Consider the following 14,053-nt stretch of genomic DNA (forward strand, 5'->3'; position numbering starts at 1 on the left):
TTATATGTATCCATACATATGAGTGCATATATGATCTATTGTTCATATCTAGTTATATTTGGAATTATATATGCCCATATATAATGATATATGGACCCATATATAACTTTATATAAAGCACCAAATTTCATATATAATCACATATAATCATATATTTATATATAATTATATATAATCTTTTTTTCTCTCTCAAATACTCCAGGCATCTCCCGGACAACTGCAAGTATCCTGTAAAACACAATAAAACTAGTGGAAAAGTAGCAAATTACGATTATTTTATTGGTATATTATCTGAGTTCCATACATTTAAAGGCCTGTACTGACTCAGGATTATTTCAAGGAACATAGGTTCTTAATCGAAAGTTGTTCTATTTTGACTCCTCTATACGCTCCTTAAGTATATATATATATATATATATATTTATTACTATATATATATATATATATATATATATATATATATATATATATATATATATATAGCCGTCGACCGCTATTAGGTACCTCAGTGCTTCTTACTTCCACGCCGATTTATGTCGGCTACCTAAGTATGGCTAGCAACCAGCTTAGGGAATTAAATTGCTCACTCGGTCCTCCAGGTTGGGGGTTTTGGCAATGGGCCAGCGACCCATTACTTGTAAAAACTAACAAAGTGCTAAAAATCCCAGTTTTCCAGGTCAGGAAGGGCTGGAAACTGGGAACCGGAAGGTGAAAGATGCTATAAAACTGGATATATATATATATATTGTGTATATATATATATATATATATATATATATATAATGGTCGAAAGTGAATTCATGATTAAACGCAATGTTATTTTGTCTATGTTTCTCATTACGAAATTGTGACAGATTTATCTTATATAGCGACAATGACGTAACGTGTAACAATAATCAAGTGCCTTTTCTGAAATGCATCTCGGCTGCTGCCGCCGTTTTCCAAATCGTCTTCCAATGTCGAGATTAAATTCAGATACGTCAGAATTCTCACACTAAGTGCCTTACTAATTTGTGTCTGTAATGCGAAGTTGTACTGAAGTCGGCAGTATAGTGTATATGTGTAAAGAACTACCAGTGTCTTATTGAATTGTAGAGTATACTATTTAATTAATGATTACGATAGCCGAGAGCGAAGAGAGAAAGAGAGAGAGAGAGAGAGAGAGAGAGAGAGAGAGAGAGAGAGAGCGCAATGAATCATTTAAATTAATTATTTCTATGTATCATATATTTCAAAGTAAATGTTATATATTTATGTTTATTGTTTAGCTTTAATGCGTTGTCAACAAAGACAGAATCTTTAATAGTTGTATCTTTCGACGTATAAGGAAAACGAGAACATATTATAACTTAAGTGGCTGTTCTATATGCACGCTACACTTTCATATCTATTCCTATAATATAATTAGTAGCGTCAGTGATAATCGCGCACGACACCATTTTTGCATTGTGGCTAATTACTTTACGGCGACTAGTCTTGCTACAACTTAATACAATAACACGTACGCTACATATACACGTTTGTTTGTTTGTGTATGTGTGTGTGTGTGTGTGTGTGTGTGTGTGTGTGTGTGTGTGTGTGTGTGTGTGTGTGTGTGTGTGTGTGTGTGTGTGTGTGTGTGCGCGCGCGCGCGCGCGCGTGCGTGCGTGCGTGCGTGCGTGCGTTGCACGTACATATATACATAAGATTTGTTTTTTATTGCTGCACTGGATTGCATTAGAACTTTCCTTCTCGCTTTTATCAAATTTCAGACATATACCTATTTCATTTTAAATACAAAAAGTGTACACTAGTTCAGCCATAAAAACAGATCTATATTTGCGTATACATAATACACACACGTATACTTGGTATCTAATTGCAACAAATGACTCAAAACAAACAGCAGCATTATGATGAAAAGAGGACAAGTCATTATTGCACCTATTTAATACTTATTACGTACTACACGAAGAATAAGAAGTGGCTCTTTATCCTTTTTTTCCATTTGCAATTAAAATACATATCTGATATACTCTGATTACGATTTTATCACTAAAATTGCTATAAAGTCTGCGAATCTAATGTGTGTAAAGATAATTGTAACATAAGTAGATACTGATACAAAAACCTAGTAATCTCTTCTTTGTGTTTCTTGTAAAAAATAAATATAAAGTTTGTAAGATATTAGATATAACCTATATACATATATACATACATACACACACACATATTATATATATATATATATATATATATATATATATATATATATATAAATTTGTTATTATATGAAATATTTCAAACATAATTATACAGATACCTGACCAGAGTGTGGTATTAATAAATTATGAACTTTTTAGCACATCCTCCTTTCACGTATTTTATATTACATGTACAGGGCTTGGCAAAAGTATGGAAACCCCTAATTTTACGAAAACTACATATTTTCAAAATATTAGTATGACCTTGAAGAGTGTTGTCAAGGTTACGTAAAGGTTACCATGAAATTTTTAAATAAAAACCCCAATTTTTTATTATATATTCTTGAGCTTTTAAAACATTATAATAAAATATTTTTTATTAGGAAAAGTGTGTCTAATATCGCACCCCATTTTTAAAAATCAAAATTTTGACTGAAAATTTCTATAAAAATATAACTAAACCGCATTATTTTATTCTATCGTAATATGATTTCCATGGCATGAATGTGTTCAAAGTTTATTTTAATTATCTTTTCTGAAAGAAACCAAAAAAGTAGCATTTTTTGACAAAAAAAAGTGTTCTTAATATCATATGATTATATCGCACCTTTACATATTTTTGTTAAAAATATAATTATGACACACAATACGTATATGCTGGAAATAGAAACAACTCAAAATAGAACACACATAAGGTTGGTAAAGATATCCTCTTTTAACGATTAGAGAGCATTGGGGTTTCACGGGCTTTAGGGTGGAGTGATGTCGACAAGCATCCCATCTGGCCGATTTACTCTTGGAAAAAGATCTTGTTACTCATTTGAACAGGAGGTTGAGGGAATTTCATAGGTATCCTAGAGGCAAACTAGTTAGGAAAAATGAGCGGTATAATGAACATTCCTAGAGGGCTGAATAGGAATACCGCAAGGAAGAAACAACCGATTAAAGCATCACAATAATGGTTAGCAAAGAATATCTCTAATTTAGGAATAATATGAGATACAATTTCACATGTTTTTATGGTAAAAATTCGTTCTTAATACATATCTTTTTTGCTGTACTAGACATCACAGACGCGCGCTATTTATTTTTAATATTTCACTGTTACTATTAAGGTGCCTTTTTACGTTGACGCTCGATCGGCTCGACGCTCATTTTCAGTGAGCAAAAATCTTCAGAAATAATATTTTTTATTTATATATATATTCGTAAAATATTATTACTTGAAGATATTACTTGAAAATAATTAATATTTTACGTATTTCGAAGCCTATTTTTGATTGTACTGAGACGATCAACGACGATTCAGCGTCAACGCTGGATGTTGAATAAATTCAGCTTTATTTCTTGACGCTAGCGTCAAAGCGAAACCACGTGACCCTAGAAATAATATTTTTTATTTATTTATATTATATAAATAAATTTATATATATATATATATCATATAATGTCCATTTTAGAAAAGGATTATATACATTTATATATATGTTGTTATATGAAAAATTTGTTGCCGGGGATTACGTTTTTCAATGAGAAAAACGAGTTATGGTAACGATAAGTTACTTTTTTTAGTGAGAATAATGAGTTATTATTATATTATTAATTAATTATAAATTTATTTAAAAAATATTATAAACATTTAAAATATATTATTATAACATATTCTTAAAATATATTGGGACAACTTCGCCGAATAATTAAGAATCATGCATGATGTACGCAATCAAATCGTTGTTGAAACGATGTCGAATCGATGTCGATTTGAACTCTTTGACATCAATTTGACATAGTTTCGACATCGATTCGATTACTATTTCCCACTAGTTAGAGACGGAGCACGCGCTCTGAATATGTTCCGAGTGCAATTTCATGTGAGAAGGCATTTTCATGTCGTGAGTATGGTTAATACACACATCAAGACTGTCATTATTCTATTATTCTGTCAATAGGCCTATTTGTAATGAGCCGGCACTGGTTTCTGACTTTCACCCGACATTAAGAAAAAATTATATTCGTATATCCGATTTGAAATTTTATTACTTTTTTTAAACTAAATTTGTTTCTTAAGAATTTTTGAAAAATTATATATTTGTGCTGGTTATGACACATGTAGACTATATATAACACTTACATCAAATTAAGAAGTAGTCTACCACGTAAGACGGTTGGCTCACGATCCAGAGGTCCCGAGTTCGAATCCCATTAAGGTAAGTGTGTTTTTCAAGTACGAGAAAATATTTATAATCATAGGTTGCATCTTAAGAAACAAATTTAGTTAAAAAGTAGTAATAAAATTTCAAAATAAATATAATTTTTTTTATGTCGGGTGAATTTCCTCATTAGAGTTCAAATTGACATCGATTCGACATTGTTTCGACATTGATTCGATTGCTATATTTTTCATAAATATCAAATAATTCTTCAAACAAAGAGGTTGGAATCCCTCCGTTTGCAGACTCTATTATGACATCAAAAAACGTTATAAAAGCGCTCTAGTTATCATACGAAATATATCGATTTTTCAAAGATTTCGATGTCGATGAATGCTCGAAACTGTGACCACCTGAATATCGAAATTGATGTGAAGATCGATTTTATGTTGATATCGAGATTTCGATATCTAATCGACGTCGATCCGATGTATCGTTTCTCACTGGGATTTTGTTTCATTAATGTATCCTTAAAATTAGGATTTCTTTTATCGTACAAAAATGATCATTCTCTATATAATTCTATAAGAAATTCATCGCCACTTTTTTCTGCAATAATAATGTTTTCAGAATCATCAGAAAAACTTCCGATATCTTGAGTGTGATCATCCGAAGAACCTCCGATATCATGAACAAAACCATTGCAATAATTATCGTAATCTGACATGATGATAGCAATCTAAAAAAAAATCATAAATTAACAAAGAGCAAGCAAAGAAAAAAAGATTCTTTAAGCGCTCTTATATAAAGAAAAATTGCTGTTAACCTAAAATTACCATTGTTCGTCATTTAACATATATGCACAAAAATAGATCATTACATCATAATTAGGTTGTTACAGTCTAATTAGTAAAAATTTTACTTTTAACAATTAAATTTGACGATTACTTTTAATTTACTTAGAAATTATCAGGATATGTATACTCACCTTCGGTTTTACGCAGCTAGCTGGTACCTCCATACGACATATAACACACTACGCCAAAGCTTGTGCGTTACTTACGTCCACGACTACGACTGTCGTAGATCGCTACGCCATGTCATGTGCTTTGGCCCTAATAAGGGACAAAACACATATGACAGTCGTAGTCGTGGACGTAAGTAAGGACCAAAGCACATATGACAGTTGTAGTCGTAGACGTAAACGTAAGTAACGCACAAGCTTTGGCGTATCCTGATCTGTCAGGTCGGGGACTACGACCGTCATATATCGCTACGCCATGTTATGTGCTTTGGCCCTAACGCACAAGTTTTGGCGTATTGCCCATTCTAGACCTGAGGATGATCCTACTTGAGGCTTATCCTAGTGAGTAGTGTAGACGGGTAAAATCATTTATTATCCATGATTTTTACCCGTCTACACTACTCACTAGGATGAGCCACAAGTAGGATCATCGTCAGGTTTAGAATGGGCATATCCTGATCTGTCAGGTCGGGGACTATGACCGTCGTATATCGCTACGCCATGTTATGTGCTTTGGCCCTAACCCGAGAACCCGGATGTAGCTGAAGCTAGCAGCGGGCGCTAGCAGCGAAACGTCTCGCGGAAGGGCCAAATGTCATGTGGGTTCCTCGGGGAATACAAACGTATCGTAGGTTAATTATTATCGGCCACTGGGCTTTTTTTGAGATATAATTAATTAATAAAGATTAAATATATCTATATACATATTTTTTAACAATATTCAAACTGTTTTTTCATTGATTTGATATAACAATATGTTTTAATTGTTATTGATTATTCGATAAATAACTGTAGAATATAGCAAAGAGCGATTCTCTCCAAATTTTTAGGGGGGGAATCACGTTCTTGTGATAACAAAATAATTTAACAAGTATTTGCGACAAGACGCGGTTTCCCTTAATTCAGTAAAATAGTATGAGGACCCTCGAAATTAAAATAAGAGAAGTAGAGGCTATAAGGGTCAGACGCAGATCTCCGTGCGTAATATCAGAAATAACTCATGATTTATTGGTCGTTGTGATTTACATCGATCCGTACGTTTCAGCTCAACTTTGAGCCATCTTCAGCGGTAATTATAATAATATATTAAACGTTCTCCGTACCATATTGGTGAGCTTACTGATTCTAAGTTTCAGAAACTGTGTTGGAAATATAGACCAATTGATCCATATCTGTAAAAGTTGTTAGATTAATGTTGACATTAAAAACTAAAAGAAGAAAACCTTAGAAAACTCATTAATCGGTCTAAAAAACGTGGAAATCAAAGCCATACGCAAAATGAGTATAAACTATGGCAGATAAAAATACTCTCTGCGAAGAGACTTAACGATCTTGTCGACACGACACACAACAATGATATGATAGATATTGCAAGAAAGAAACAAGTCGTAGGTCAAAACAACGGTGAAGATTATAAATTGTAAGTCAAGCCAATAAAATAATATAATAAATATTTGATGTACCAATAGTAAAACACGATTTGACAACGTCAGAATGTACCAATAGTAAAACGCGATTTGCCAACGACAAAATGTTTATGAGCATGAATTACAATTTGCTTAAAACCGTAACATATGCATGATGCAAAAAATCTGCGTCGGTTTGAGAATTAAGACTATTCTTTTGCAACTTGATGTGGGTCATCTCAGAAACTAATCTAGATAAATATTTTTCTTTATCCAAGATTTCGACATTCTCCCAATTAAATTCGTGATCGAAATTCATTCTATGTTCGGTGATGACCGATTGAGTAATTGTATTTCTATGGATATGATTGCGATGTTCTCTCTGAAATTCTAGTTTTTAATTGTCTCATCGTCTGACCAACGTATGAAGCGTCGTAGTTTTTGCAGGATATTTTATATACAACATTTTTATTAGATTGAATTGGGAGAATATCTTTCTGTACTTTAATAAATTTCTTAAGTTTGTTCAAACTGTAAAAAGACAAGTTAACATTTTGATCTTTAACAACCCTTTTAAATTCCTCAGAAATACTCGAAACATATGGAACCGTAAACCAAGTGCGTCGTTCTTCTTCAATCGTAGGTGGAAGTTCATTCTGTTTGCGAGTACATTTGTTAAGCAGAGATTTGATTCTGGTATTAATTGTGTTAAAGATAAATGCCAACGGGTAGTCATTTTGCAAAAGAATGTCTATTATGAACTTAATATTTTTTAAATGGTATTTCGGATGAGATAGTAAAAAGGCCCTATCAACCATGCCCATAATCGTGCCTCTTTTTTTAGAAACAGGGTGTTGCGACAAAAAATTAAGATAGCGGCCTGAGAAAGTTGGTTTGTGAAACCAATCGAATTCCAACGCATTCTCATTTTTAATAATTGTTAAGTCTAAGAAATTCAGCTTATCGCCTCCGATTTCAATTGTGAACTGTAGTCTAGGGTGATAAGAATTAGGGCCTGAGCAGAATAGCTGACTTATAATTTCAAGACAGTGTTTTATGCTTTAAATCTTTGTTTTTAGCAACGCACAATACTGTCTTATGTCTCAAGTCTTAAACGAGTGTACAAAGTGTCAACATTGTAAGACTTGAGACACAAGACAGTATTGTGCGTTGCTAAAAACAAAGATTTAAAGCATAAAACACTGTCTTAAAATTATAAGTCAGCTATTCTGCTCAGGCCCTTAAATAAATGTAGGATTGTGTCAAGAGCGTAAAAAGGTACAGCCATGGCTATGTCATCTACATATCTAAAATAAAACGGTAAAATAAAAGTAAGTTGTTGCAGCACGCTGTTTTCCAAGTCCAAGTAAAACTAGAATTTCAGAGAACATCGCAATCATATCCATAGAAATACAACTACTCAATCGGTCATCACCGAACATAGAATGAATTTCGATGACGAATTTGATTGGGAGAATGTCGAAATCTTGGATAAAGAAAAATATTTATCTAGGAGATTAGTTTCTGAGATGACCCACATCAAGTTGCAAAAAAATAGTCTTAATTCTCAAACCGACACAGATTTTTTGCATCATGCATATGTTAGGCTGAGTTTCCACTGAACGCGTCACACGTCGCGTCATCCGAGTTAACCAATCAAAACATCCCATTTTGATCTCGTTACAAATAATGTAATAAAATGGGATGCTTTGATTGGTTAACTCGTGATGACGCGACGCGTGACACGCTCAGTGGAAACTCAGCCTTACGGTTTTAAGCAAATTGTAATCCATGCTTATAAACATTTTGTCGTTGGCAAATCGTGTTTTACTATTGGTACATCAAATATTTATTATATTATTTTATTGGCTTGACTTAAGCGGGGAGCACACACTTCTGCACAACGCATAATGTGTAAGCATAAGAAAATTGATTGGTCCATACACATGTGCATATAAAAATAGACCAATCAGTTTTCTTATGCTTACGTATTATGCGTTATGCAAAAGTCTGTGTTTCCCGCTTTACAATTTATAATCTTCACCGTTGTTTTGACCTACGACTTGTCTCTTCTTGCAATATCTATCATATCATTGTTGTGTGTCATGTCGACAAGATCCGTTAAGTCTCTTTGTAGAGAGTATTTTTATCTGCCATAGTTTATACTCATTTTGCGTATGGCTTTGATTTCTACGTTTTTTAGACTGATTGGTGAGTTTTCTAAGGTTTTCTTCTTTTAGTTTTTAATATCTCAACATTAATCTTAGATCGTGGCCCCCACCTGGAAATTAGCCAATCAGAGTAGCCAATTCCGTTTTAATTCCATTCCGCTATTTCTCTCTCCATGGGGATGCAGCCTGAAAGCTGATATTTCATTTGTCGTACGACGAGCTCTGTCAGGCGTACCGATTGGCTATAAGATAGAGGATTTTTAGAAACTCGAGAACTCTCTATCCTGCAGCCAATTAATATACTTAAAAAATTTCTCATAAAGCTGGATTCAGATAGGACGCGTCAAGCGTCAAGCAGCGAGCAGTAACCAATCAGCGAGGCGATATTTTCTACGCCACTGCTGATATCACCTCGCTGATTGGGTTGCTGCTTGCTGCTTGACGCTTGACGCGTCCTGTCTGAATCCAGCTTAAAGGTGCGATTTCACGATGACGCTCGACGCTGGATTCGAGCGTCAAAAAGCTAAACTGTGTTTAGCTTTGACACTCGACGCTCATTTCAGCCAATCCAGTGGTTAGGTTATATTTCGCGTCCCTCTGAATCTATCACGTGACCAGATTTGACGCTCGAATCCAGCGTCGAGCGTCATCGTGAAATCGCACCTTAAAATACATGAAATATCAGCTTGAGACGCGCACCCGGCAGTCCCGACACACCCGCTCGACTGGGCGTGTTTACTCTTTACTTCGAAAGTTTGTTCGATGCGATTGAAGGATCCGCACGAGGTAAGAAGATTCGAAAATCAATTCTACCAACAAATTGATATATTAAAGTTCGCGTGTAATAAGGAACTTTTCTAATCTGTAAAGAAATATTGTAACGCAGATTTTTTTTACACGGACGAATACCCGGAAGAAACACGGTGAGAGAAGGAAGGCAAGAATACATGGCGCACATTAAAGTGTTCAAAAAGTGCCTTTAACGGCGATATCGTAACACGAATTGGTTTGAACAAGAAAAAAAGAAAATTCGTATTTGTTGGAGATGCCTACCATTTGCCAAGCGATGACGCCGATCGTTATTGCCTGTTGGTTCTACTGCCTGTTGGGCGTTGTCGGTCAGTATGAGTGGCAGACCCGCGACTCCTTTGACGAGATCCGCATGCGGATGGACAAGGTAAACGATGACAACTGCCTGATACAGCACCTCGGCGACCTGTACCTGCCAGAAGACGCAGTGTCGCATTTGCCTGACATAAAAGACATCAATATCAATCCAGTGTTCCCGAATCGTACAGCTTTGCTGCATCTTCACAACATGGCGCTCAGTAGGAGCTTCTTCTGGAGTTACATTCTGCAGTCGCGCTTTATCCGACCAGCAATCAATGATACCTATGATCCAGGCATGATGTATTACTTCTTGTCCACGGTGGCAGACGTTTCCTCCAATCCATATATTAATGCCTCGGCCATCTATTTCGCGCCCAATATGTCTTACTCGCCATCCTACAGGGGTTTCTTTAATAAGACCTTTCCCAGATTTGCGCCACGTACCTTCAGGGCGGATGATTTCAATGACCCTATACACCTAGAGAGAATATCTACCAGAAACACATTTACTGTGCAGGATTTAGGGGCGTTTCCCAGTAACAGGCTCAGCGACGATTATACCACTGACTTTTATCGTATAAACGAATGGTATGGGAAAACTATAATTAACGATTGATGAAAACTATGGCACTAAAAAACTTAAATCTAACAAAATAAACTATTTCATATATAACTTTTTACAAATTTTTATATCTGAAATAAATTTTGTCGATTGATTGACACAAAATCATACATTTTTATTTATTCTATGAATTTATTTACTTACAGGTACAAAAAATGGTTACCAGATATCGTAAAGGAAAGACACGACACTAAAACGACATATCAAGTTGAAATTCGCTATGCCAACAATACAAATGAAACATTTACCTTTCATGGTCCACGTGGTAATGAACTATGAAAGCTATAGAAACTATAAAAACTATCCTAAAATGTGCTTATATTTATTTTTTATCATGATTTTATCATGCAGGTGCCGATGAGTATCCTGGACCTGTGCAATGGACTAGACCATATTTCGATTGTGGCCGATCAAATCGATGGCTCGTAGCTGCGGTATCACCTATAGCAGATATCTATCCACGACACACTGGGTTCAGGCATATTGAATATCCAACATATACTGCCGTTTCGGTAATGGAAATGGACTTTGAAAGAATAGATATAAATCAATGTCCCAAAGGTAAAGGGAACCTTGGTCCTAACAGATTCGCTAATACCGCAAGATGCAAGACTGATACTACAGAGGTATATGTTTAAAATTCTATCAAGTTACGTTTATTAACTGATAATTAACTAATATACGCGCACGTGTCTGGTCTACAGTGCGAACCGATACATGGTTGGGGTTTCAGAAGAGGTGGATATCAATGTAGATGTAGACCAGGTTTCAGATTACCGACCGTCGTACGACGACCTTATCTTGGTGAAATAGTGGAGAGAGCCACGCAAGAACAATACTATAATGGTTTCGATTGCTTGCGGATTGGCTGTATGTATTTTTTTTCTTGATTGCGGTATCGCCTAGCGCAGAGCCTCTTTAACAAAGATTCTATTCTGCAGGGGTTCATAAAATGCCAGTGCAATGGGAAAAAGCAAACTCATATCTCAGAGAAAAATATCTCGAGCAGTTCCATCATTATAGGAATTATTCAACTGGTCCAACTGCACTTCACGATACAAAGCTGAACATCGACCAAGCTCTCAAATTCATTCTTGGTATGAATTCGGAAACTTGCAAGAAGTACGTTCTATTACAATTGTACACTTCCTGTTATTGATATATTCGAATTTAAGCAATTTCCAAATTGTATTATCAGTTATGCGCCACAAGACTTAATGTTACGCGGAGACATTAGCTTCGGTGCGGAAGAGTTTTTCGAGAACGAAGCGAAAATGGCGACTAGATTGGCAAACTTTATCAGTGCGTTCCTACAAGTATCAGATCCCTTGGAAGTTTACTCGGGCAAGAGAGTAGCCGACAGACCACTCACGGAAGATCAAATGATGGGGGAGACCCTGGCTTTGGTGCTCGGCGATACAAAGATATGGTCAGCTGGCACTTTTTGGGATCGTAATAAATTTACCAACAGAACATTCTTTGCCCCATATGCTTACAAGACGCAGTTAAATACACGCAACTTTAAACTTGAAGATTTAGCTAGACTCAATGGCACAGGTAAAATGAAATTAGTTATGTAACAAGCGGAAATATAACTTGGAATTGAAATGTATATTTTTACTCACAAATTCTTTTAATAGATCTAGATATATTCTATTAGTAAGTAAGTCATTCATAATCGTACAAATTTTTAAACATTAATTTATATTTTTTATTACGTTTGCCAGTTCGCCCTAATACAATTTATAATTACAGATGAAGTATATACAAAGAAGAGTTACTTCCAAGTATTAAAGCAACGTTGGGCAACAAATTTTGATCAATTGGAGAAATATTATATAAAAATAAAGATTCGATTCAATGAAACTGGAGAGCACCTAAAAAAGTTCGAGCATTACCCAAACTATTACAGGTAAGGGAGAACGCGCGTATTGCGTTATATATTTGTTAGTGCAAAACTCGCATGATGATTCTATTTTATCGATATGCTCCGAAGCGATGATAAAGTACAGTGAAGCATTAAAGTATAAAAGGATTACGTTCCCGAAAGCTTGGGGAAGAATCCGATATCTAAAGTACGATTTATTCTAATGTATGGGAACGCGGCGAATGGGCCGTCTGTGTAGGGCAGCAAATCTGGACCATGGACACTGGACAACTCCGTACTTCGATTGTAACGGCAAGGTGAAGAAGTGGGTAATTACCTATGCATCCCCGTTTTTCGGATGGGACAGCTTGAAGGAGAAACTGGAATTCAAGTGAGTGTTCTCATCAGAGTGCGATCACATGCGATAGGAAAAAGGAACGCGTCTCTGTACGTGCATACATACACACGCATGCGCGCGCGCGCGCGCACACACACACACACACACACACACACACACACACACACAGACGCGCGCGCGCGGGGTGGTGCAAGGGGGCCCCCCTCGGCCCCCCCTCCCGCACCCACCTACGTCGGTAGGCAGCGTGGACCTCGCTTTACAACTTAAAGTACATGTTAAGTTGTAAAGCGAAATTATAAAGTACATGCATGGGGGGGGGTGCAGGGGAGCAAAGCCCTTACGCCCACGCATGTACTTTGATATATTATATAAAATATGTTCATCATTGAAAGCTAACAATAAGTGATATGCATTATAAGTATACATACGTTTCAAATTCGCGCACTTTTGCATGCGCGTGCGGCCACTGAACAGGCGCATGTGGCCACAGGGCATGTTCAGTGTTGCTACAAGTTTAGATGACTAATCGCTTTGTGAGCATTTCAAGTTATCCAGAACGCGTCGTGGACGTTTCTCAAATGCACATATCGCGTTGTGGATAATAAAAACGTCCACACACCGGAAAAATATCTCATTTCGGTGTTTGGATGATCCACAACGCGTTATGGATGTTTTTTTCGCTCACTGAGCGATTTCGGTGTTTGGGCGTAACATATACCGGGTGAATCTTAATGGATGCACCAACTTTTTACCATAGGAGATGAGTTACCGACCGCAACTGTAATGAACCGAACGATCCATAGGTGACACCAGCTTAAATCGACCGCTTCGATCGACGAGTCCGAGGTGATGTACAGGCAAGTTAAAAACTGTGAATCAAATAACGTATATCGTATGTACATACTTTTCTAATATATCCAACTGTCTTACGCATTTTTCTTTTTACATATAATTTTATTTAATAACACGATTTCTTATTATTCTCCATCTATGCGCAACGTATTTACCGCATGTACTACGTTTACGCGAGCGTTACTTTTGTAGTAACTTACGACAATTCACTCGTTTACGCAGAGTAAATTATCGTAAGTTACTACAAAATTTCCTTTACGCGAAGGAATTATCGAAAGTTACTACAGAAGTAACGCTCGCGTAAACGTAG

The 14,053-nt window shown here is 35.9% G+C and overlaps 1 protein-coding gene across 1 annotated transcript; it reads left to right on the top strand.

Moving 5' to 3' along the window:
* Nucleotides 1–9,425: 9,425 nt before the first annotated feature.
* Nucleotides 9,426–13,824, top strand: LOC139783783 (uncharacterized). Its single transcript, XM_071722950.1, has 9 exons — nucleotides 9,426–9,720; nucleotides 9,821–10,632; nucleotides 10,813–10,931; nucleotides 11,018–11,292; nucleotides 11,371–11,536; nucleotides 11,608–11,788; nucleotides 11,865–12,223; nucleotides 12,422–12,578; nucleotides 12,793–13,824. The coding sequence occupies exons 2-9, from the start codon at nucleotides 9,980–9,982 to the stop codon at nucleotides 12,926–12,928; spliced, it is 2,046 nt and encodes a 681-aa protein (XP_071579051.1). The 5' UTR covers nucleotides 9,426–9,720; nucleotides 9,821–9,979; the 3' UTR covers nucleotides 12,929–13,824.
* The last annotated feature ends 229 nt before the right edge of the window (nucleotides 13,825–14,053 follow it).

Source organism: Temnothorax nylanderi, unplaced genomic scaffold (genome assembly GCF_030848795.1).
Source record: "Temnothorax nylanderi isolate EJ_2023f unplaced genomic scaffold, tnyl_v1.0 TNYL_tig0539_pilon, whole genome shotgun sequence".
Classification (NCBI taxonomy): domain Eukaryota; kingdom Metazoa; phylum Arthropoda; class Insecta; order Hymenoptera; family Formicidae; genus Temnothorax; species Temnothorax nylanderi.